At 32.4% G+C, this 27,658-nt stretch overlaps 1 protein-coding gene across 1 annotated transcript in view; it reads right to left on the bottom strand.

The window, feature by feature from the left end:
- The window catches only part of LOC134711754 (uncharacterized), a 75,361-nt gene that overhangs the window by 30,600 nt on the left and 17,103 nt on the right, over positions 1-27,658 (bottom strand). Inside the window, exons 16-33 of the mRNA XM_063572611.1 lie at positions 25,127-25,191; positions 24,770-24,841; positions 24,027-24,196; positions 23,188-23,316; positions 22,365-22,513; positions 21,071-21,201; positions 20,143-20,281; positions 19,437-19,505; positions 16,847-16,962; positions 16,201-16,282; positions 15,571-15,738; positions 14,888-14,974; positions 11,093-11,187; positions 9,902-10,009; positions 8,954-9,014; positions 7,319-7,423; positions 7,001-7,065; positions 1,951-2,022 (exon numbers count right to left, since the gene is read on the bottom strand). Coding sequence (XP_063428681.1) covers positions 1,951-2,022; positions 7,001-7,065; positions 7,319-7,423; positions 8,954-9,014; positions 9,902-10,009; positions 11,093-11,187; positions 14,888-14,974; positions 15,571-15,738; positions 16,201-16,282; positions 16,847-16,962; positions 19,437-19,505; positions 20,143-20,281; positions 21,071-21,201; positions 22,365-22,513; positions 23,188-23,316; positions 24,027-24,196; positions 24,770-24,841; positions 25,127-25,191 — 1,883 coding nt within the window. The remainder of the gene's footprint in view (positions 1-1,950; positions 2,023-7,000; positions 7,066-7,318; positions 7,424-8,953; positions 9,015-9,901; positions 10,010-11,092; positions 11,188-14,887; positions 14,975-15,570; positions 15,739-16,200; positions 16,283-16,846; positions 16,963-19,436; positions 19,506-20,142; positions 20,282-21,070; positions 21,202-22,364; positions 22,514-23,187; positions 23,317-24,026; positions 24,197-24,769; positions 24,842-25,126; positions 25,192-27,658) is intronic.

The raw sequence follows: 27,658 nt of genomic DNA, 5'->3' as shown, positions 1-27,658 counted from the left end.
AAGTTTAATTAAATTTGGCCCAGTAGTTGCAGAGGAGAAGATTTTTGTAAAAGTTAACGACGCTGGAAACGCGGGACGCCGAAAAGGCCAAGTGATGGGAAAAGCTCACTTGGCCCTTTTGGCCAGGTGAGCTAAAAGGGAATTTATACCCCTGACCCCATTTAGTACAAATGAAGTATTAAAAAAGATTTTCTGGTTTAATTCTGAAGCAAGAAATGTTACTTAGATTGGTTCCAACCACATGTCCAAATTCAAATTAATTGATTGTCCAAAAAAAAGGGGGGTTCCAACCCCTGGAACACCCCCCACCCCCACCCCTGGATCCGCCACAGTCTAAATTAGGCTATTGTGGAATAAAAATGTTTATTAAATAGAGGATAACTGAAGAAGCATGACTATGGCCAGCCACTTCTAACTTAGTGAGAGTAGTCAGAGTGCCATGTGACCCTCTCCCTTTCCTCCTATTCCCCCCATTCTTTTATGAATATTTCTGGATCCAGTCAACTGACCATTTAACTTCAATGTGGGTAGGGGGTTTTGGTTCTATGAGAAGAAAAAAAATTATTTAGGTATTAATTGTCAGTATCCATCGTATTTTTCAGGGGAGGATGCAGGAATTTTCGAAAGGGGTGGTGCTAACCCAGGGCAAAGGGGGGGTGCAAAACATATGTCCCGATACAAATGCATTGATCGGCAAAAATAAAGGGGGGGTGCGCACCCCCGGAACCCCCCCTCTGGATCTGCCACTGTTTTTTTTTTTTTTTAATCTAACACTTTAAGGTTCATCATAACCTTTTGGCTAAAATGGCCGTATTTACACCCCAAATTTTACTCTGAGTACAGACTAACCTATACACCTGCAACAGTTTTAAGGGATGGCAGGAACTAGATATATAAATTTTAAATGCATTTTATGTTTCAGAAAATTATTAACTTTTCTAGATTTTGCTATCCATTTTTTTTCGTTCCTGCAGAAGGTGCAAAAATTAACTAAGTAGTGAAAACGATTGAGAAGCTCTCCTCATATAATCAATGTTGTGAGTAGTATTGATTTAAATGGACAATAGATGGACAATAGACACCTGTAAACAATAGGTGATTTAACAGGTTTAACTGTGTAACTGAGTGGACCGTATCAAATGAAACTCGGGTGTTTGTTTATTTTGCTATCTTCTGCAGACTGGAAAAAAATGCACATCAAAATGCAGGTAAGTTTTTCATTTTCTGAAACGTAGACTTCATATAACTTTTATATATCTAGTTCCTGCCATGCCTTAAAACTTTCCTGAATGTACCAGTTTGTCTGTACTCATAGTAATTTTTGAGGTGTAAACACGGCCATATTTTTCAATTCCTTATGATGAACCTTAAGGTGTAGGGATCTGGATATTATATATTTTTTGTAATCTGGCCCCCCCTCCCAACTAGCAAATCAAGTTAGTAACTCCAATAATAAAATGATTTTATTGAACAGACACAGCTTCAAATTAGCTAAACCACCCAAATGATGTTTGTGTTAAAGTTTGAATATTAAAAGGCAAATTTAAGTAGTTTAATCTGGGAACAGTTTATCTAACATATAAGAATAAGAATAAGAATAAGAATATTTTATTTCCAATTAAAGGGCCCTATAAAGAGCTTTCATGACATTACATACATATATGTTCCTGGTTTAATTGAGAAGATTTTTGTATTTAAAAAGTAAAAGATGATAACAAGACAGACAACAAGAGATGAGAAAAGCTCACCTGTCCCTTTCTTGTAGTTTTATATCCATGATACCAAGTTCAGCTATAAAATATTAAAATCTGAAAAAAAGTTTGACTGTACATGTATCTAGTTTTAAGGCCCATATGGAGGTGCTCCTAATCAAAGAAGGCTCATACACAGAAGATAGGATGTAGTCCGTAGTTAATACACAGCGAACACCTGTTGAGGAAGGTCACTTACTTGTAATGATGAAGGCCTGTGTCAACCACAAGACGACATGCTCTAAATATCTCAGCACTGTAACGTCCTAGCCTGTAAACACATCTCATTTGTTAAATAATTAAAAGGAAGGCAACACACTGTTTAGTCGTGTTATAGATCTGTCTTAAATCTGGATCAAGCCAGTTAGTCTATTTTTATCCAAGAAGGCTCTATATATAAATTAAACTACTTTGGAAATCAGCATTAAAACCAACACTAAGTTAGGTTTTAGAGATATAAGTTAACTATTGGTAACGTTAATTATTATTAGAAGGGATATATAAGGTACATTTATTATTATTATTGGTAACTATGCCAATTATCATGATTATCAGAATTTTAAGTGATAAAGTTTTATCACTGCTACCAATATTATGTTAACAAATCGATTTGTTAATGTCCATTTATATATATGTTCCGGTGTCCTATAGCCATTCTTCCCCCATGCCAAAATTTCCTGGGGGAAATACTGGATCGATCGATCCAATATTTCCCCCCGGAAAAATTGGCATGATCCCACTTTTCCCCCTCAGCGTTATAAGGGGAAAACTAGGATCAGGCCAATTTTTCCCCCGTAAGTAGCATGATAAGCTAAATTTTCCTCCTTGTAATATAACGTCGGCGACGTCACGATAAGATTTTTTAAATGATAGTTACTTTTTTTCAGCTTATAGTTACCAAAGCTTCATCGTGTGAATATACATTTGAAAAGTATTTATATGTGTTTTTCTATGTTGTGATGTTATACTATTGTTTCAGAAAAAGGGAAAAGGTTTTGTACCATTAAAACGTTTAACCCCGCTGCAAATCATGTTTGCACCTGTCCTAAGTCTCGTTTTTTTTTATATATAACTTAGACATTTGGTTTTCCCGTTTAAATGGTTTTACACTTGTAATTTTGGGGCCCTTTATAGCTTGTTGTTCGGTGTGAGCCAAGACTCCGTGTTGAAGGCCTATTATGGTTTACTTTTATAAATTGTTATTTGGATGGAGAGTTGTCTCATTGTCACTCATATCACATCTTCCTATATCTATATACATGTTATATATTTATTCACACGAAGCACATTCTGATCACATCCATTCTCTTTCGTGGACCCTTGGTATCATTCAAATAAATACAATTACTTTAACCACTTCTGGTCAGTCAGTAGTTTTTTCCTTGCATGCGGACATATAGACAGTCATTTAAAAAGGTAAAACGACTAGGGGACACATAGAAAGACTGTTGAACAGAAAGATAGACTTGTTGACTCACTGATGAACCTGTAGACAGATTTGTGTAAATGTAAATGAACAACAAATTTGTATATTTATAAATAAATCTAATTCTAACACTGTTCGGTTTAATTTCCAGACTCTATATAAACATAGTGAAATCTATGATAGGGGAAAGATTGGCATGGGGGAAAAGTTACTATATGTATACGTATTGTCAACTTTCCGCAGGGGAAGAATGACAATGATCCAAAATTTCCCCGGGGGCAAGATTGGCTCATGCCAGTCTTTCCCCCGGGGGAAAAACTGGCATGGGGGAAGAATGACTATATAACACCGGACCATATGAGTATCTGGACCATACGCGTATGGTCATGACCATATGGGTATATACTCATGGTCGTACGCGTATGGTCGGGGTAATCAACACGTATACTTATTAACTCTTCATTTGGTGTGACCCTTCTGGTTGTTACGTCACTAAAATGTATTTTTATTATATATTAAAACAACTTATTAAAAAAAAAACAGTTTCACACAGTTAATAATACTTACTATTTGTAAGTACAATTATAAGAAGATGTCAAAATCAAATGAACATATTGTTAAAGGAATTTTATTGTTTAAAGTAGGTTACATCACCGGCAAGGATCATGATATTTATTTAAAGATCATGATATTTTTTAAGACATTTTTGATAAGTAAAATATTAAAAGTGTATGTTTCTTTATTTTTTTCTATTCTTCATTTCTATATTTCTATTCTAATCTTAATTATAAGACCGGTAAAATAGCATTTAAGAGCTATGAAATAACCACTGTCTTTAATATTCATTTTACGATATTGGAGATCTAGAGTTGGACATTTTCGATCGCAGAAAAGCTACATGTATGGTACCGTGTGAAGGTCATTCGAAATATACAAAAGTATACACGAATACAATTAGCGATGAAAACTGAGATCAACTGACTGTGGCATCAATATTTAATGTTTATGTAGCTTTTGAAATGTAAAACTAATACTTTTTTTTTGTAAACACATTTGTTTTTAAGATAAAGTTTATTGTTTTATTTCTATTGTATATATATGGTCCGGCCCGTTAATAACCAAACGAGTATAATACTCATATGGTCCGACCATAGGCGTACGGTCGGACCATACGCGTATGGTCGAACCACATGAGTATACGCATATGGTCATGACCATACGCGTATGGTCCAAATACTCATATGGTCCGGAACATATATAACTCTTCTTCAGTTTCAGAAAACCATCAACATACTGATGCAAGTTTACTTGTATGCCAACTTCAAATTATATATGCCAGCTTCAAATTATGAGGGGGGGGCTCAATTATGTATGCTAGTACAATCAACTCGATCAATCATTTATCATTAGAGACCAACATGTTTTGGCGGCAGCAAATCAATCAATCAGTGGGCAGGCGGATCCAGGGGGAGGGTCCCGTGGTTTGGACCCCTCTTTTTTGAACGACCAATGCATATGAATTGGGACATTTAGTTGCCCCCTTTTTTTGTCCTTTTCAAAAAGGATCCGCCCCTGTAAATTGTAACCAAACATATTTTCATTTTGAAATTTCTGGTGTCTTATTGTCTAATGTATATCTCCCTCAAAGCCAAATCAGTTTTAAAAAGATGTAGAAACGGTGATGAATACGATGAAATACACTGACGACTCTTCTCAAGATGAAATTAATTATTAAACTTTTAAAGATTAACATTAATTGATTGCAATTCAGCTAGATCTTATTATATCTCAATACTTTATAAATCCGTGCTGTTAACGAACAACTTCACAATAATACAACTGAACCACCATTTTAATCCGAGTATATGCATTGGCACTCTATCGATTCTAGTCAGCTGGATATCTGACACAACTGTTGTATTATAAATTTATAACGCACGTTTAAATTGAACAACAACAAAAAATTAATAACAAAAAAATCAAATTCAAAGTCTGATAAGTTTATCAGAATTTGAATTGAACCAATTTAATTGCACAATATAAAGTTACCAAAATATATATTCCAGTTTTGCCGAAAGCGAGGAATACGTTTCTTAATATAAAAATAAGAAGGTATGATATGATGGCCAATGAGACATTTAAAGCATTCTATAAAGAATCCAGTCCTTAGCAATGGAATGAGACCAAATGGCATAGAATTACACAGCTATATGTCACCGCACGACCTTCAACAATGACCTTAACCCAACACGCATAGTCGGTCATCTTTAAAAGACACCGAAATGACAAATGTAATTCAAATGCGAAAACTAACGGACGAAACAATGAACGAGAAAAAAATATGATATACAGCAACCATAATAACCTGACTTAAGAAAGGTACTAAAACAATGTAGCGGGTTAAACTAGCTTGTTGGTACCAAACCCTTAACCTGAATCAAACTGTGGACAGAGGTGTAACAGTGCATCATAATTACACGCTATAAAAATCAACTAAAAAAGGCTTAATTCATCAGATCGACACAATCAAGCAGGAAAAACAACTAAAAAATAAACAAACCGGACGTGACAGGGGTTTTTAAACAACCCAGCAACAATTAAAAAAAAAGACACTTAGTACAGATCTGATAGTACTCGCAGTTATACTGACAGCTAGTTTGAAGCTTTGTCAAGAGTCTAAGTCGATAGAACTTTATCACTACAAGTTAATTTATCAACATTGTTTGGCGAGCAACCTTTTACATAAACTGGATGGTTATATAAAATCGTTGATAATTTAATCAAGTTAACGAACGGATTATCGGGTTTAGCTTGACATGCAGGTAAGTAACTTTTGAATAATCAAAATTGGAAACAGACAAACAAACAGACATACAAAACATTATACCCTGCGGATATCCCAACACATTTTCTGACGTTGCTGGGTATGATGTATAAATCCAAACAACAAAAAAGAACAGATCTGTTACTGGTAGTTAATTAGTTAAAAACCAATCACAACTTATAAAACATCATGAATCTATAATGACTCAAATGTCAATTAGTACCAATCCAACTTCCAAAGGATTTAGTGTAAAAACATCATAAACAATCAGAGAAAAAACACGGTTACCAGTTTTTATGCAAGTTGAGAAATTTAATAATGCACACTGAAAGTTACGAAAATACGTGATAATGTAGAAGGATACTGGATGTCTTTATGGGATGATATAAAACAAAGGGGAAGATGTGGTATGATTGCCAATGAGGTAACTATCCACAAAAGATCAAAATGACACAGACATTAACAACTATATAGGTCACTGTACGGCGTTCAACAATGAGCAAAGCCCATACCGCATAGTCAGCTATAAAAGGCTCCGATAAGACAATGTAAAACAATTCAAAGGAGAAAACTAACGGCCTTATTTATGTAAAAAAATGAACGAAAAACAAATATGTAACACATAATCAAACGACAACCACTGATTTACCGGCTCCTGACTTGGGACAGTCACATACATAAATAATGTGGCGGGGTTAAACATGTTAGCGGGAGTCAAAATATTTTTATAATTATTAAAGAAAAGGGGAAAACATACGAGTGCGTGGCTGTTAACAACTCAGAAGTGTAATTAGTTCAACTTCAAAACTAGAAAACTCAATACGAGTGTAAATGTAATAAGTCATATAAAATGTGTGGCTACGAAAAACATATAGATGCAAGATACTAATGTTGTCTGCTACAGGTCTCACAGTCTCACTTTTCTGGATGGAAATTCATACAAGCATAACATACAAACCTCTACCAGACATTCGTATTAATAAATAACCAGACTCTTACCGTTCATAGTCATTTTTGAAGACACCCATTTCCTCTCCCAGTGACTCAGCATATAATGCCCATCCCTAGGTTAAAAATGGAAAACAAAACGTGCAATACAATTATTATAAGAAAGCATACAGTTTTATATATTTATATTATGAATAAGAATGCATCGTGCATGTTGGGAAAATACCAATGAACAGACCTTTATATTTTTATTTCTTTTTTAGAATATTTAAAAAAAAAATAATACTCTTTTAAATCACAGTGAAGAAGAATCGAGAATATAGATTAATGCAGTTTACAACACATCTGTAGATAGACGTTTTTACTGACCTCAACATAAGCAGTATATGATGGAAAAGCTGTCGGCACCATGTAAGTCCAATCTACGGATGTGGTTCGGAAAAGTGGAATTTTTGCAATACCTTGATAGCTTAGCTGTAAGGAACAGATATAATATAATAAATAATCTCTTCAATAAGAATACTAGCTTTTGTTTTAGAGGAATATCTTATTAACATTTGTGTCAGATGTCACAACTACATAAAAAGGAATTGTTGGAGTCCAATGATTGTTTATTTTACGATAAAAATTGCAAAAGAATATATTTTGTTGTGCCTTATTTACCTCTGAAAAATATCTCTTGTTGACGTGAAAGTGTTTTTGTGGACTTTTTTTGTGTCGCAGTGTTTCAATCTGAAAGACTTAAATTCCTCGCCAGCTTTATTCCCGTCACTGAGTTAATGTTATATCAACCACAGCATTGAACAGTCAAACAATTTCTTTTGGACAAGTTATAAAAGAAGAAGATCATACATAGAATATATATTCCCAAATTAAATAGCATATAACTAGAGAGTGAGCATCACGAACCATATTAAATCTGGAGTGAACTCAAATATTCGGGAGAGTAATCAATTCGTGACACTCGTTGTGTTGCTTTAGCAAGTACAACTCCGATGGTTAATCGCATTCGGTGATTTCACAATCGAGGGAAAGATGATAGGATTTGTTCAAACAAGTGGGATATAGATGTGATCTTCTTTGATGTTACATGTGTTACTCAATAATACATTCAAACAATCATGATGGTGACCGTAAAAATACGAATCACTCTATAATTAGCCGCCATGTCATTTTCTGCTGGTGGAGATTTCTTTCCCCGAGGGTATCACCAGCCAAGTAGTCAGCATTCTGTGTTGAATTGAGTTAACACTGATATGTTCATATTTATAAATTAACGGTTAATAAGACTTTGAATTTTTGAATTGCTCTTCAACTTCGTACTCTATTTGGCCTTTTAAACATTTTTCGATTCTAGCCTCACTGATGAGTCTTTCGTAGACGAAACACGCGTCTGGTGTAAATATACAATTTGAATCCAGGTATCTATGATGAGTTCACTTTCTTCTTTGTCGAAATGGTTTCAGTTATTTTTTCGAAATAGTTTTTGTTATTTTCTATCAGCAGATGATTAATGTGAGCTTTCTCGTAGCAATATTTGATGAACTTGTTGCGGTGAACTTTTGTTGCTGACATTGTACATGTCTTAATTAAATATCTATTTAGCCGTTGATATAACCGTTATGGAATAACCGTTTCACAGATGATATCGGATATGTTCCTTATGTCGTAAATGCAATACCTTTCCCTTTTCACGAATGTGACCTACCACATTAGACTATTTACTCGATTTATAATATCATAAGCAACACGACAAGTGTCACATGTGGAGCTGGATCCGCTTACCCTTCTGGAACACCTGAGATTACCCACAACTTTTGGTAGGGTTCGTGTTGCTTAGTCTTTAGTTTTCAATGTTGTGTCTTTTGTACTATTATTTGTCTGTTTGTCTTTTTATTTTTAGCCATGACGTTGTCAGTTTATTTTGCGTTTGGCTATATTACATGTGACAGTGGTATTCCCAGAAATATGTGTGTTCCGACATCTACATAGTGCAGTACCAACCTGTAAATGATGTCCAGGAAGGGCTTCATGCAGAGCCAGATCAACAAAATTAAACGTCGGACTGAAATATTGAAATGGCTTGAAAATAATTCTAAAATATAAAGCTTAAAAAGATACTGGAAATATTTTAATAAGCAATATCTGAAATTTGTTGGATTTTTTTCTTACACCTTTTTAAAAAGAAACCCTGATGCTTTTTTGTTAAACATTGGTAGCACATTTATATAGGTTTTGTAGGTATTTTGGGGGAAGATTTTTCCTTTCATTTAATAATTATTTTTTTTTAGGATGTGTACTAATTAGAGTTTAGAACGGATCTATGAAATTTACTTTATTTCATATGAAAAGTTGTTTGGCTTTGTTCTGTGTGTTTACTGTGTATGTACTTGTGGTCTGCGGCTTCCTCTAAAAGACATTCTGATATTATCATATGATGTTTATTCCCGACAACTTCTTGGACACCCGACAGTTCCTTGGACAGAATATATTTTATATGTTATATATATATCATTTACAGAATTGAAGAGAGAAGCATATAAGTGCATTGAAGGCCACACAATGACCTATAATGGTTTACTTTTTTTTTTTTATTTGGATGGAGAGTTGTGGCACTCACACCACATCTTCCTATATCTAATTACCACCACGGGTATATTTTGTGTTGCAGTACTCGACGGGTGCCACATGTGGAGCAGGATCTGCTTATCCTTCCGGAGCACCTGAGATCACTCCTAGTTTTGGTGGGGTTGGCGTTGTTTATTCTTCAGTTTTCTGTGTTATGTCATGTGTACTATTGTTTGTCTGTTTGTCTTTTTCATTTTTAGCCATGGCGTCGTCAGTTTGTTTTAGATTTATGAGTTTGACTGTCCCTTTGGTATCTTTCGTCCCTCTTTTATAATGAATTGTGTTTACCTTTCAATAACTATCTTATAATGAATTGTGTTTTACCTTTCATCCGGATGGAACAGATTAGCATAAAATATTCCAGGACGAGATCCATCGGGTGACACTTGCTGATACATACCACCAGGCCCATCTGTCAGAGATGGTCGCACCCTGAAATTTGATAGAAGGTAGACAATATAACTTACACAGGGAATTACATTGAGATATACAAACATGTCACAGTTCCCTTTATCGTTTGAATACTACGTCTAAAAAAATTAAATTCATATGATATAAGTTGTATCACATTAAGAACCATTATATGCAATATATTTAAATTGAAATATTGAGATTACGTGACAAAGGCATAACAAAAAGATGATATATGATATATAAGTACCACCATCAGGTCCTTGCTAGATACCAAAGAGATAATTAAACTAAAAAGTCGATGATAAAGTCTAGGATAAATTGTCAATAATTTTCAAATTATTTTCAAATTATGTTTATATTTATTAATGAAAAGAATGGAAATAGCTTTGTATTCTATAACAGAAACGTGAATTGTGGTGTCACTCAAATGGCATAAACATGCTGACATCTTTGACCAATAAGGGCTATTTTACACATAGCAGTATCAGTATCGAAAAGAAAGATATGACCCAGCCATTTCTTGAAAACAAATTTTGTAACACAACGTTTTTTGAGGAAGCTTTAAATTTTGCTTTGATTATTTCTAAAAAAAAACGTAAGAAAATATGTCTGACACTATTGAAATAATAGAAAAAGATATATGTCACACTAATGGTATAGCATCTGAATGATTTTATTTCAAATATCTATTACGCTGTCCTATTTTTGCATTCCAGGTACCAAAACGTGTGATCCCCATACCTTATCCTTTAATTTATCCAAATGTCAATATAACTTTTTACACTATGATGTTCCGTGGTTTGTTATCACGTATAATCTTGACTTATAAATGTTTTTGGTCTGAGTTTTCCTGATGAAGGTAATTCCAGAAAGGTTAGAAGTTATTAAGAGATATTTTCAATTTCTAGAAGTTGTCTAAAACAGTTTAGAAAGTATATAAATATGTATCATAGGCTTTTTTTCTATCTAATTTTAAATTACATATAACACTATGAAAACAAACCTGAACAAAATGACACCCAAAATGCATCGCTCTCTGAGATCAGACTATTGTATAGTCACTCTCATTTCAACTCTTATTTTAGGAAAAAATATACTTACTCTAGAGGTAGATTTGGTAGGTTTTTGAATAGTTTGGGAAGATTAGGCTGTATTCGATTAAATATGATATCTTTATATTCCTCTAATATTGCATCCTACAAATACAAGGATTTGGATATTAATACATTATATATGAATAATAGTAGTACTTTTTTGCGTCAATATTTGTCTGAACTTATTTGTTACCATTTGGTACGCTTTTACACCAGATTGTGCACAAAGAAGATGTGACCATGCAAATAAACTCATCATAGATACCAGGACGAAATTTAGTATATACGACCAGACGCGCGTTTCGTCTACAAAAGACTCCAAAAAAGTAAAAAAATCCAAATAAAGTACGAAGATGAAGAGCATTGAACATTTTTACGTACATACTAGATAAAATGCAAACAACTCGATTTATTTGTCAGTAGTAAGACTTGCAACCGATGATTGAACTTTAAACACAGTGCATTTGTAATTGAATTTTGTAACTGTGAATAAACCTTACATGTTTTTTGAAAAAAACAGTAGAACATATCAATTATCCTAAAATGCAATTTAAAATAGTCCACTCAATGCACAGACGAATGCACAATTCTAAGAAACTCCAGTCATATATTTTATATACTTACAGACTACAAAAGAAAGCGGATGAAAATTACTTTTTGTATGTGTTCGGTAAAAAGACTTCTTGGGAGGTTTCGAAATCTTGTAAATCAATAAACTGATGATTTTGCACGTTCTCCAAAAGTATCAAGACAACGTAAATATCTCCTACTATGAATGCATCACATTATTTATGTATGTGCCTGTCCCTAGTCAGAAGCCTGTAATTCAGTGGTTGTTGTTTGTTTATGTGTTACATATTTGTTTTTCGTTCATTTTTTACATAAATAAGGCCGTTAGTTTTCTCTTTTGAATTGTTTTACATTGTCTTATCTGGGCCTTTTATAGCTGACTATGCGGTATGGGCTTTGCTCGTTGTTGAAGGCCGTACGGTGACTTATAGTTGTTAATGTTTGTGTCATTTTGGTCTTTTGTGGATAGTTGTCTCATTGGCAATCATACCACATCTTCTTTTGTATATCACCTACCATGAGGGAAGTATATCACATTTAGACGATGTGGTACTAAACCAGTCAACTGTTTCGACCTACATGTATTAAAATAGTCGTTTTTAATCGAATTTCATGTAGTAAATCAGCCAACTGTATCTGACTGCATGAAGTAAAGTAACGAACTGTATTTGACTTCATGCATTAGAGCATTCTACATAAAGTAAAGTAGTAAACTGTACCACACTACATGCCATGAAAAAGTTAACTCTATCGAACTATAATCACTTACTAGTAAGCAATCAGCTATATAAGAATGCACGTAGTAAAGCAAACACCCGTGTAGGACAACATGTAGATATGCATTCAACTAAATCGGAATACATGTAGTACAGCATTCAACTATACCAGACTTCTAGTAAACATGTATACTGTATCAAACTACATGTAGTAAATAAACTAACCATTGATATCAGCATGTACCCTTACTTAGTATCAAAAAGTATCATTAGTTGCGTCCGAATAAAAAAAGTAAAAGGTATATCGCACTACATGTAGTAAAGCAATCAACTATGTCGGACTACATGTAGTAAATAAACTCATCATATATACCAGGACTGAATTTAGTATATACGCCAGACGCGAGTTTCGTCTACAAAAGACTCATCAGTGACGCTCGAATCCAAAAAAAATTTAAAAAAAATTTTAAAAAAAAGGCCAAATAAAGTACTAAGTTGAAGAGCATTGAGGATCAAAATTGATATCAGGTTTAAACATTTATAATCCGAACACGCACTTCGTCTGCTAAAGCCGGTGAAGGTCGGATCAAACAAGTAAAAAAGGCCTAATAAGGTTGATGTTGAACTTAGTATTGAGGACTCAAAAATTCGGAAAGGTTTTGCTAAATACAGTTGAATTAATCTATTAATGGGATAGAAAATACTCAATATTTCTACAAATTCAAAGTATTGTAAACAGTTAATTCATAATTATGACCATATCAATGATAATGCATGACAACACAGAAGTGCTAATTACTGGGCTGATAATACCTTCGGGGAGAAACCCTGACCAAGTGGTTGTAAATTGCACACATTGTAGATATCAGGTTTAAATGTTTTTTTAAAGCCATACAACTGTATCCGATATCTATAAATCAACTATATCGTAGTACATGTATCAAACCAGTCATCCCTATCATAATTAATGTAGTAAATCAGTCAACTGTACCGGATAACATGTAGTAAAAAATCAGTCAACTGTATTGGATTACATGTAGTAAACCAGTCAACTGTATTGGGTTTCATTTAGTAAACTTGTCAACTTTATAGGATTACAAGTAGTAAAACCGTAAACTGTATCGAATTACATGAAGTAAACTAGTCAACTGTATCGGATTACAAGTAGTTAACCATTCAACTGTATCGGATTACATGTAGTAAACCAGTTAACTTTATCGGATTACAAGTAGTAAACCCGTCAACTGTATCGGATTACATGTAGTAAAATCGTCAACTGTACCGGATTACATACATGTAGTAAAACAGTCATTTGTATCAGACTACAGTCATGTAGTAAATCAGTCAACTGTATCGTATTACATGTAGTAAATCAGTCAAATGTATCGTATTACATGTAGTAAACCCCTCAACTGTATCGGATTACGTGTACTTAATCAGTCAGCTGTATTGGATTATATGTAGTAAATCAGTCAACTGTATTGAATTACATTTAGTAAATCAGTCAACTGTATCGGATTAGTTGTAGTAAGACCGTTAACTGTACCGGGTTACATACATGTAGTAAAACTGTCATTTGTATCGGATTACGGTCATGTTGAAAATCAGTCAACTGTATCGTATAACATGGAGTAAACCAGTCAACTGTGTCGGATAACATGTAGTAAACCATCTAACTGCATTGGGTTTCATTTAGTAAACTAGTCAATTTTATTTGATTACAAGTAGTAAAACCGTAAACTGTATCGGATTACATGTATTTAACCAGTCAACTGTATCGGATTACATATAATAAAACTGTCAACTGTATCGGATGAATTGTAGTATATTTGTCAACTACATCGGATGATTTGTAGTATATTTGTTAACTGTATCGGATGGTTTGTAGTATATTTGTCAACTGTATCGGATAATTTGTAGTTTATTTGTCAACTGTATCGGATGAATTGTAGTATATTTGTCAACTACATCGGATGATTTGTAGTATATTTGTTAACTGTATCGGATGGTTTGTAGTATATTTGTCAACTGTATCGGATAATTTGTAGTTTATTTGTCAACTGTATCGGATTATTTGTAGTATATTTGTCAACTGTATCGGATGAATTGTAGTATATTTGTCAACAGCATCGGATAATTTGTAGTTTATTTGTCAACTGTATCGGATTATTTGTAGTATATATGTCAACTGTATCGGATTATTTGTAGTATATTTGTAAACTGTATCGGATGAATTGTAGTATATTTGTCAACTGTATCGGATGAATTGTAGTATATTTGTCAACTGTATCGGATGAATTGTAGTATATTTGTCAACTGTATCGGATTATTTGTAGTATATTTGTCAACTGTAACGGATGAATTGTAGTATATTTGTCAACTGTATCGGATAATTTGTAGTTTATTTGTCAACTGTATTGGATGATTTGTAGTATATTTGTGAACTGTATCGGATCATTTGTAGTAAACCAGTCAACGGAATCTGATTAAATGTAGACATTTATTTATGTACTTACAGTGCTGTTCAGTAGAAATTTTGGATCATGTTTAATTAAGTCGAAGACTTCTTTCGTTGTTCCTGTAAGGTTTAGTCTCCTAAAGATCTATTAAAAAGGCATAAAATCAAGTTTTAAGAATTATGAAGTATAAGACAGCTGTTCATCTGTTTTACAATGGTTTGTGCAAATTGAATACTAGTATTTCATAAAAGTGTCGCTGAAGAGCAATAATTACGTAAATTAGAGTTATTGTCAACCAATACTTCCTTCTCAGTGTTAGTTAAATTTTTAATAGAACTCTGAAAAAAAACTATGTGGTCTTTGAACATTAGCCATACACAAACAATAAAAATGGATGACTAACATACTGCAGAATCATTAGTTTATGTGTCTGGAGATATATAAACTCAGAGTAAGTCTGATTGGACCATATTTCTATACCATATTCAACCTTAGATGCGTATGAGATAAACAAGGGAATAGCTCTTTTACAGTTGTTATATTTTTAAGGTTACATACATAGTGAAGCAGTCATTACACACGTCATTACAGGGCAAAGACTTGCATATATATGTCAGTTCAAGAGGTCATCAAGCACTATTTTGAACTACCCATATTTAGGCTACCTAAGAAATACATGATAGAATTTCTTACTAAAACTTATCATGTGTGCGAGTCAGTTTACTACAATTTGATAATACCTTTTGAATTTCTGATGATATCCGGTGGACTTCATCAATGCCTTTTTGATGAACTTCTTCTGGTTTCAGTGGAAGTGATAAATGCCATTTAAGACAAGCTTCGTAAAACTCGTTACCATGTGTCCAAAGGTTAACTCCGAAAGCCTGTCTTAGGTGTTTCATGTAAGTCTAGACAAAGAATTAAATAAAATCGAATATTTAAAAAAAACTTATACTAGCTGCCATAAAATTGACTGGCATCCCCCTTATTGACCATAAGAAAAATATCTCAACAACAGACAATACGTGATTTGCTCTTTTATACATGCACCGTATTTAGGTCAATTTAATTGATTTGCAAGATATTATCTGTTAAAATATTGTCAATTTTTTAGAACATTAAAGGTTCGTTTCACTTTTTTCCTGTTTCTAATTATCTTTCCCTATAGAGAGAAGCAGAAAGTAATTCTAATTATCTTTCCCTATAGAGAGAAGCATAATCGTCTTCAGTTTAACTAAATCAAAAATCGAACCCAATTTATCATGGTTGTTACAAGCATCCTGTGACGAGATCAGTGATGCAACACGAATGGAATAATATTTAAATTTATATAACAAAAAACAAGTGTGTATTATATATTGTGTACTTGCATTTTGTATGTAATCTTTCATCTCTGTTAATGAAGTTAAATATTTCTGTATTACTTCTCTTGCCCGGCGACGTAGTTCTGTTCTGAATATAAGAAACATGTTTTAATAATCAATAGCATTTTTATCTTGTTTTAATCTTGTTTTAATCTCCTATTCTACTGTTTGTGCAACCAATTTTGAAGAATTTGTTCCATCTAGATCTAAAGTAAAAACGGTATTTTGTGGTGTTCTGTGAAAAAACAGACGCTCCTTTTTTAAGTACAAGTGTAAATAAATATCATGTTGTATTATGTCTATATATGCGTTTACATTTCATTATTTGAAATACTAATTATAAAAAAAAGTTAAACCTTATATGTTTACCTTATTAGTTTGACTGTCCCTCTGGTATCTTTCGCCTCCCTCTTTTATACTATTTCCTCGTTTATTGCAGTTTGTGAATTTTATGATGTTTGCATTTTCTGTTTGCGCATGACTTAATAATTGTGCGCTTGACTTATGGCTTGGAATTATCTTATGATTATCTAAAGTTTTACTAAAGCCATAACCGTATTGCTACCCTTATAGATACAGATGTTGTTTTGTAAAGATCTACCACTGAAGTGCCATTGATAAACTTTGACAAGTTGACTTATTGTACTCTTACTTCTTATTGTCTGTAATTGACGTAGTATTGTCTAAGGTTCCATTGAACGGCAGGTACAGTGGGAAAGCTTCTGGCTCCGATGTTATGATGTCGTCAAATCTCTTTATAACACGGAACTAAAATAACATGAGGACTATTAAATTGGTTTTATTGAGTTTTGTACTTCTCATTGGCTTTTCAAACATGTGGGTATTGCGCGCATTTCGTCTACAAAATACTCAACACTGTTTACGCATATTCATTTTGAGTTGATTTGGATGTATGTTAATAAATGTATTCAGTGTTCTAATTATTTACTGTGTAGTTCGGTACTTTTGTTGTTTTTATCTTTTATAAACGACATATGATTTATATATTTCCTGCGTCCGACGAGATTTTCTCAATACTTTAACCAGCAACGCTGATACTGACTTATAAGCTTCACATAAGAAATGCATAAGGTCAACTTTGATTGAAGAACTAATAACCTTAGTTTCTGAATAATTTCTTGATTAAGCAATGTTAATTGTAAAAATCACTAGCTGTAGTGTCGAACCAGTTTTAGAAAACAAAAATAACACTTGACACATTTTGTAATTCCGCAGCTCAAACTTAAAACATACTCTAATCAGGAGCGTCTGGCGTATATATAAAATTTAGACCTGGTACCTATGATGAGTTTATTTAATGTATTACGCATAGTAATAAACTATATGTTAAGTAGTTGCATATTTGGTTATCATCAAATGCGTTTTGGAGAAATTAAGATATGTGTCTATTAACTAACAGAACGGCCCCCGGTATATGATTGCAACTTCAATTTCACGAAAAACCTTATGGATTTGGATATGTAAATAAGCTTCTGGAATGCTTATATATGAGTGTTCTAAGTACAAAATAAAAACATATAAAGTCATCTTGTTTGTCGTAAAGTTTACTTTTCAATCAGTCATCACTTTTAATTACCTGAAGTAATGATCATAGGCAAAGATGAAGGTGTGAAAAGTAAAATCACAAAAATACTAAACTCCGTGGAAAATCTAAAACAGACAGTCCCTAATCAAATGGCAAAATCAAATGATAAAACACATCAAACTAATGGAAAACAACTGTCATATTCCTGACTTGGTACCGACATTTTCAAATGTAGAAAATGATGGATTGAACCTTGTTTTATAGCGCTGAACTTGTACGCCAGTCGCAAACATTCCAATATATTGACGAAGATGTGAAACAAAGTCTCTCAAATAGGGAAACCACAACACGAACCCAACCACAAACTTGGTTCGATTTCAGATTATCCGGAAGGATGTTGTGTTGATCATGTTATTACAAAGTCGTAAAGTTTTTTTTAAACCAACCCTCATAGTCAATCTCTAGATATAAGTCCTAATCAAATGGCATAATCAAAACCTCAATCTCAAAACAAACAAATATTTAACAAAGAAGTCAGCACACACAAAAATCTATCAAATTTTACAACCACATTCATTGGTTATTTATATATGTATTGTAAATAAACTCATTGATAGAGGATTGAAATATTTGAAGTCATGTGACTGAATTCACATCAACTCTTAAAGTGTGGAGTCGCTTGTTTGACTCAGACTTAACTGTTTGGATAGATGTGTAGTTTCCAGTAAAGAATTCAAAGCAAGGAAATATTCGATAAACGCTGGTTTATCTCCTTTTAACAAATAAATGCTAATGACACTCATTACCTTTGTTCTTTTAACGACGCATATCTAACTTTTTATGAACGTTCCCACTAAATGACACCTTAACTGAATAAAACCATTTCACATCTTCACCAAGTTGTAAGCGAAAGATTGATAATTCGTTATGTTTATCTAACAGATTATCTAATATAAGGAAACCTTGACATCATAACTTTAATACAACAATAAACGGCACTTTCGATTCAATACTTTACAGCGCGAATTTATTTTGTATAAAAGCATAACAATATCACAATGATTTCTGTTATCAATGAATGTAACTTTGAGAACAATCCCGTTTTTCTAAAGGAAAGTAACTGTTCTATTAATAGTGCATTGCTTTTATAAAGGGACGTAGCACCACTAATAATCGTGTATTAAAATAAAACATGCCCACTGACCAAATATTAAATATACATGCTATCATTCAACGTGTTCACGTTCAACCAATAATATTCATATAACTGATAGCTAGGAGGTAAGATAATACATCATTTAACATCAGTGTAACATTGTTTAAACCTTTTAGTTTTTATATTTGACAGTTTTATTTTTTTTGTGTGATAAAATCAACCGTATACTAGTATATATGTATAGATGGAGAGTTGTCTCATTGGCACTCACACCACATCTTCCTATATCTATAGAACAAACGTTTGCACAATTTAAATAACTACAAAAAGTTTAAGAATAACATGAGCTGTAAAATAATGTATTTTACTATAGAAAGTTGTATTTTACTATAAAAAGTTATCAAAGGTACCAGAATTATGATTTAGTACGCCAGACGCGCGTTTCGTCTACATAAGACTCATCAGTGACGTTCATATCAAAATATTTATAAAGCCAAACAAATTCAATGTTGAAGAGCATTGAGGGTCTATAACTCTTACCATAGATGCATTATGATTTGTATGACCTTCACTTATAGCTTTATCCATTCTCTCCTTAAACTGGGTAATCTATAAAGAAAAATATACTATTTTGCTATAAACGTTTAATATATGGGGGACTTTCAGTCCCTAGTAGTATTCATATTGCTACACATATTTCTTTCGTCCTATCTACTGGAGATGGTACGACTTTTAAAAATAAATTTAATACTATCAATTCAAATATTTGGGTAGTCCTTGCCAAAGAAGAACATTATATATTATCATGAATGAACGTTTGGGTTTTTTGTTTCGTAATATCCTCACAAAATATATCACAAAATCATACAATCACCTCTAATAAAAATCCTGAATATATGTAACGGAATTGGTTTTGTAATGTTCATAATATGAAATACTTGTCCATTTCTTTATAATAAAGTTGACAAATATATTGATCCCTAAAGGGTGAACAGTGCAAACCAAACCATTAAGAACTCCTATCGTTTATATCTATTAATTAGTATCATGAAATAACAGCCACTTTTTTTATGTTGATAGTTATTCATTCCTTTTAAGATATAAAGAGGCTAGAAAACATAATTGTCATGTGAAAAAAGTATAAGACACGGTATTCATGATTTATATATATATGTTTATCAAATAGAATATGTGTCTTTACAAAACGTTATTTGATAGGTATGCAATGAAAGTAGGTAAATCTTACCTGCATTGGATATTTCCCTATTCTTGTTATAAAGCTTTCAAAGTCAGTAAGGTTCATATTCTTTGGTAGTTCTTCAACATCAGCTGAAGGGTCATTTTGTGGTCCTTCTAAGAAGTTAACTGGATTTACAGCGGCATACCTGAATATAGGTTTATTCATTATGTTGTTTTCCCTTTTTTTACATCACTAGGTCGATACCTCTGCTGGTGGACTATCAGTTCCCGAAGGTATCATCAGCTTAGTAGTCAGTGCTTCGAGACTGACATGATTTAACAAACTTTACTAAAATTGTCTGTTTATAAATTTTGAAATTATCATGAAACTAAGGTTTCAACTCCCTCAGGCAAAGTTGGCTTTAGCTGAATTTGGCTATTTATTTTAGGTATTTTTTACATTAACTCTTCAACGATTTACGGTACTTATGCATCTTCGGATTCAAAATGTTTGGCTTTGAGCGTTGCTGATGAAGGTAAATCCAGAAAAAATAATGATAACTCTTTGACTTATTCCAGAAAAGAGACCAAACATAATCGCATAGCATAGTAAAATATATATAACAAGAACTGATTTACAACTTGGTCATCTATGTTTTAGTAAATGACGTGTATATATGAGTTTGGAATTTTTTCAAGGTATTTTTCAAGGCCTTGTTACCAATACATATTAACAAACAATACGTCTCAGTGTATTATGGAGAAGAAAAAAAAACTAAAAAATCAAAATATGAATTTCATAAAAACAATGAATGTAAAAACAGTAGACGAACTACATGCATATATGTTAAAGCATGTTCTGCAAGCAAAAAAAAATAGCAAGAACAACCTAACTAAATATCTCTATATAAATCATGAGTCAAATTCATGAAGTTTTTGATTAGTTATCTACAGTCTAATACACTCGGTTGTATATCATACACGGAAGAACTCACCATCGCCATTTGTATCCATCATGATATGTCATTAAAGTGTCTTTAAATATATCGAAATCCACTTTGTTCTTTTCATTAAGTGCACCTCTTGGTATATTGTTGAGCTTCATCAGGAAAATGTCGACGTCTTCCTAAATATAACAAAGGTACGCCCAGGTTCAGTACATATTTCCATGTATTAAACGGACAAATAGAAATACCAGACTAGTAAATGCTTATAAACTTAAAACGGTGACAATATTCGTCGATAGGCTTTGACTCAGTTGAACATAAAGCATGTCATAATCGTTTGTAGGTTTTTAATTTAAAGACTCGTCAGACAAACATCGTAAAATTAACATCCCAGTTCCCAAACTGCACCTACGTTTATTTAGGGTCTAAACAATTTGTATTTTTATGATTTGACATTATGAACGTCTTTCGACATAGTTAGATATATGCAGATATATGCAAACAACATCCACTGAATATATCAGCATATGAAGTATTCTTTAGAAAAAGTCAAATTCTTTAGAAACATCACAATGGGTTGTCTACAACTTGTCAACTTTTAGAAATGATTAAATAATATATGTTACTACATACATTCTTCAAAAATGTCAAATAGTTCTAAATATCGAAGAAATAAAACGAAGCATATATCTTCTATTATTACATTGGTTGCAATGAATTACATTGATTTCCCAGTTAGATAAAAGCCGATAATTTCACATGTGAAATAAACGTGGTTATTTCACTCTCTGGCGTCATACAACAATAGGCGTTGTCAAGACGTCGATAACGTTGGATCAAAACAAATTGTGAATGCGTAGGAAAAACATATAGTTCCTTACATTTTCCACATCAATTTCATAAAAAAAAGCCATTAGCCAATGTAATAAAAAGTTTAACTAATCGGCTTATTTTAATATCAAAAATAAGACAACGCGTGACCGAACGCCGCTATGGATTAAACTGCGCACTCGTTTAATCCATGCGTCGTTCGGTCACGCGTTGTCTTATTTTTGATATTAAAATACGCCGATTAGTTATACTATAAATATTGGAATGTGGAAACGCTATATCCTGGTACATATGTTATTACACTGCTGAATAATGGGATGCTGACAAAAGGAAAACTGCAGTCATTACCATTATAGTTTATCTCTCTCTATCGTAAGCTTTTTCTACTTCCATATAACCATTCATAAGTACACATTCATCCGATACTGCAAGTTTATAGCCGGGAAGATTAACCATTTTGAAATGTTCACATTCTTGTTTGTTATAATTCTGTGTTCAAATCATTATATACCTTTAAATCATCAAATGCTTTAAGAGAAAAGTCTCTGATATCTTCGTCATAGCCATGCATGTTTAAGTATCTGGCCGTTCCCGGGTTCTTTGACATCAACCAGTTGCTAAAGTCTGTTTGTAGTTTGTCAAGGTCTTCTTCTGGATGTTCTTTAAAAACAAAGCAACAACCAAAAAAATAACAAGTCTACAAAACTACAAAAAACAAAGACTGTTCAGACTGTCGTATTTCCATCATTATAAGATAGTTACCAAAGGTACCAGGCTTATAATTTAATATGCCAGACGCGCGTTTCGTCTCATAATACTCATCAGTAAAGCTCAGATCAAAATAGTTTAAAGCCAAAACAAGTACAAAGTTAAAAAGCATTGAGGACCCAAAATTTCAAAAACTTGTGCCAAATACGACTAAGGTAATGGCTGGGATAAGAAAATCCTTAGTATTACGAATTATTCATACTTTTGCATTTGGATCATTATTGTTTTTATTAAAATTAAAACAAAACAATTTTTATATATATACAATATGTATCTACAAACAATAACGTATCGTATCGGTTCATGCAATGCTACCTTTTCTTCCTCAACTGATGTAGCAGCTAATAAGATTGAGCTGAAAATCGAAATACAATTTACTAGTACAAAAACATCCAAAGAGATAAACAAGACTTTGTGTTTTTTTTATACTTAACAGATAGTACACGTAGTACAAGCATGAGTCAGAAAGTAAAAAAATAGTTGATGAACAATAAAACAATAGTAACTTTAATGTAAACTTTTCTATATAAAAAATGTTCGAAAGATTTTACATCCGAAAATCTCACCTGATGTGCGAGCATTTGCAATTTTTGTTCTTTCAATCCAATCATCAACAATAGTTTCAAGTGTTGTTAGAGGTAGAGCTCCATTTTCAAGAACGACGGCATGGAAATCTCTTATATCAAAACGCTCCCCTGAAATATAATTCAATGACATTTTAACAGTATTTAAGTTTTTTTTATCAACAATGTGCATAAATCGTATTATTAAACATATAAAAAAATGTCATTTAATACAGTTAGTGTGTTGAAGTACAATTGTGGTTTAACAAGATTCGAGAGATGTTGAGCTAGCTATAAAATTAGGTTTAATCCTCCTATCATCCAAATAAAATGCCTGTACGACGAAAGCAATATGACCGTTGTTTGCATTCGTTTGATGTGTTTGAGATTTTGATTTTGCCATTTGCTAACGGACTTTTAAATTTTCCTTGGAGTTCAGTAATTTTGTTATTTTACTTTTTATAAAGTTTGTTTTGTTCAATTTGCCTTTCTTTGCCTTGTAGCTCAATAGTTTTAAATTATCATATTATGCTGCAAGTAGTCAATCATTCAAGAAAAGAGATATAATGCAATAATTCAGATTGATAAAACATTCCAAAAAATATTTTAGTTTTATACTATTTATACATTGTAATCCCCTTTGGTTTTTTTAATGATTATTGTTGATTGTTGTACATTCTATTGTGGCTTCCAAGTATCCTCTCTATAGTCATGATGTTAAATACGTCTTCATTTTTATTGCAAAGTTTACTTTCATAATAATATTTAACAAGAACGTCAGTTCTTATACATTTCTTTTTTTTGTCTAATATACCATGGCATAAGCTCGTGCTAATTCTTACCTAACTCAACTTTTGCTTTGTTCCTAAGCTCTCTAATTTTTAATTCTCCTATTTTGTAAGCACAAGCTTGACCGGGCCATGTGATGTATCTGTCAATTTCAGTCTCAATCCCATTTTCCCCATATGCAGTATAAGTTGACATATAATCGATTGCTTGTTGTCGTGTCCAGCTATCGAAATAAAAAAATATGTCACTCTTTTGGATTTATAAATTAATGTGTAGGTTCTAACTCACACAGGACGAGGGTTGAACCACATCATACACCTCACACGTAGTCTTTTTGGGAGAAATAATGTCCTATGAGTCAGTTTTGGAAGTTTTTATGTTTTCGTGTCTCTGTCTGTGGTCTTTTATTTTTGTGCTTTGTCTATAGTGTCTAGATGCCTTTTTTGTTTTTTTGTTTCCATAGTTAAGATTATAACACAATGTTGACTGCTTTACCACATATTGTTTACATTTTTACCAATTATACCTGTTGATTTGCTAACATATTGTTGTCACTATAATATGACTTTTCGTTTAGAATTTTCCTTGATGTTCGGTATATTTGTTTTCTTACTTTTTGATAGCCGTTTCCTTACTATCATCTTAAACCATACTATTTCAGCTATTTGTTACGTAATGTTACTTTTTTACTATATTTTTAATGTAAATAATCTATTATTACAAATACAAATATGATGGAACATAGAAAGAAATTTTACTCTTGTACGAGTAGCCAATACGTTAACTATATTCTTACTTTTTGGAGTGCAGACCTGTGTCTACAACTAGTCTGCATGCACGAAATATTTCTGACCCATATCTTCCGAGCCTACAATAAATAAATATGTAACCTTTAATTACGTAATTATTTTTAACAATGCCTAAAGTATAAGCTTCAGTAAAAGTTTTTACACACCAATAAAACAACAAATAGAAATATTCAATGTTTATGAGTACCTATTTAATTTTATCAAACCGTACGTTTGTTTTTCTCTTGTTTGAATATTGTCATGAATAGCAAGTGCAGTCAAATATATTGCATGTTGATCTGAAATAAAATCTTACTTCTGGAATGCCTCACTATTGTGAGATAAAAGCTAACATCTAAACTTACAAATCATATTCATCCTTGTAAAGACCCATTTCTTCTCCTAATGATTCAGCATATAAGGCCCAACCCTGAAATTAAACATGTAAACTATGTTTGCCTACTCTTTTCAATGATATAGTTTAAAGTTAACTGCACAAAAACAGACCCAATTTTGGGGTATATATGTTTTATGTTTATAAAGCTAACATTATTATTTAAGCATTTTAATCTGACAAAGATAGTTTTTTAAATATGCGAAAGCTGATTTACTGTTATATGTTGTCATCTTGCATACAGTTGTCATTTTTAGTTACATAAAAGTATATTTCTATCATTAATTGATTTTTATATAGTATAACAATCTGTAGTTTATACCAATTATCAAGCATGAAGAAAACAATATATTTTTCGTTGTTATTTCATTTTTTTTTAAATGGATTATTTAAACATTCAGGAACTTCTTAGGAAGAAAGATAAGAAGTTAGCAATATCCTTTAACTAACTCTACTTTCCGCTATATAGGTGATGTTCTTTCACTAAATAATTCAAAATCTGGTGACTATGCGGAACGCATCTATCCCTTCGAACTAGATATAAAGGATACTACAGATACAGTTAAGTCGGCAATTTATCTTGACTTACATCTTGAAATTGACATTGAGGGTCGGTTGAAAACCAAACTTTACGACAAAAGAGATGATTTCAGCTTTCCAATTGTGAACTTTCCATTTCTCAGTAGCAACATCCCAGCAGCACCTGCATACGGGATATATTTCTCCCAATTGATACGATATTCCCGTGCTTGCATTTCCTATCATGATTTTCTTGATAGAGGGTTGCTACTCACAAGTAAGCTATTAAACCAAGAGTTCCAAATAGTAAAGTTGAAATCATCCCTACGTAAATTTTTCGGACGCCATCACGAGTTGATTGACCGTTATGGAATAACCGTTTCACAAATGATATCGGATATGTTCCTTACGTCGAAACTACGATCCCCTTCCCTTTCAGGAAAGTGACCTATCGAATTAGACTATTTACCGGATGTGTTATCACATAAGCAACACGACGGGTGCCACATGTGGAGCAGGATCTGCTTACCCTTCCGGAGCACATGAAATCACCCCTTGTTTTTGGTGGGGTTCGTGTTGTTTATTCTTTAGTTTTCTATGGTGTGTCGAGTGTATTATTGTTTGTCTGTTTGTCTTTTTCATGTTTAGCCACGGCGTTGTCAGTTTGTATTAGATTTATGAGTTTTACTGTCCCTTTGGCATCGTTCGTCCCTCTTTTATAATCTCGAAAAATAAGTATCCCTAAATGATAAATAGAACAACAGTAGACGAATGATAGTTCATCATTTTGGTCATTGCATTAGGTATGGGCAATACATTTCTATTGTGTACCCGTTGTGACCTCCTATTTGATTAAAAGTGTGATTACTATATAAAACTAATCGTAATAAATTATTAAACTAATTGTACTGTATGTACTTTATTAAACTAGTTGTACTATGTGTACATTATAAAACGAATTGTACTGTGTGTACTTTATAAAACAAATTGTACTGGGTAAACTTAAGGTGTAATACCACCATTGATTTTCCCCTATTAGTTTTTGTTAAATTTGCACTTTTCAAAAAATTGTGTAGAATTTATCTTTGTTTCAAATAAAGAAATACTTGACATGAGTAAAGTTTTATCCTGTCCAGTTCTATAGAAAAAGTTTCACATAACATTTCATTGCATATAAGAAAATAACCATCATTGGAAGTTTACCAATCAAATTTCTCCCCTTATTCTATCTATGTACAAGGTTAAGTCACCATGTTACCTCAAGATTACAAAATTTTCTATAGAAATCACAAATAAAAAATAATGGTGTTTTGAAATACCCAAGACATATGTTTATGACTCAGAAATAGTTTTACTGCAATAAAATATAGGATTAATTACCTACAACGGTCAAATTCAAGGGAATATTTTTTTAGACTTACTTTCGTATGCAACCGGGTGTGACGTACCACGATTTGGTGGTATTACACCTTAATAAAACTAATTGTAGTGTGTGTACTTTATAAAACCAATTGTGATGTTTGTACTTTATTAAACTAGTTGTATTATGTGTACATTATAAAAATAATTGTATTGCGTGTACTTTATAAAACTAATTTTACCGTGTGAATTTTACAATACTAATTGCACAGTGTGTACTTTATAAAACAAATTGTACTGTGTGAACTTTATAAAACTAATTGTATTGTGTGAACTTTATAAAACTAATTGTAATGTTTGTACTTAATAAACTACTTTTACTTTGTGAACTTTATAAAACTAATTGTATAGTGTGTACTTTATACAAAAAATGTACTGTGTGAGCTTCATAAACTAATTGTATTGTATGTACTTTATAAAACTAATTGTACGAAATGTACTTTATTAAACTAGTTTTATTATTTGTACTTTATAAAACAAACTGTACTGTGTGTACTGTCTTAATCTAAATATACTATGTGTATTTTATAAAACTAATTTTAATGTGTGTACTTTATCAATCTAA

This window comes from Mytilus trossulus, chromosome 3, assembly GCF_036588685.1.
Source record: "Mytilus trossulus isolate FHL-02 chromosome 3, PNRI_Mtr1.1.1.hap1, whole genome shotgun sequence".
In the NCBI taxonomy this organism is placed as follows: Eukaryota; Metazoa; Mollusca; class Bivalvia; order Mytilida; family Mytilidae; genus Mytilus; species Mytilus trossulus.
Note: the sequence above shows the minus strand (reverse complement) of the source record. Positions and strands in the feature narration are given on the sequence as shown.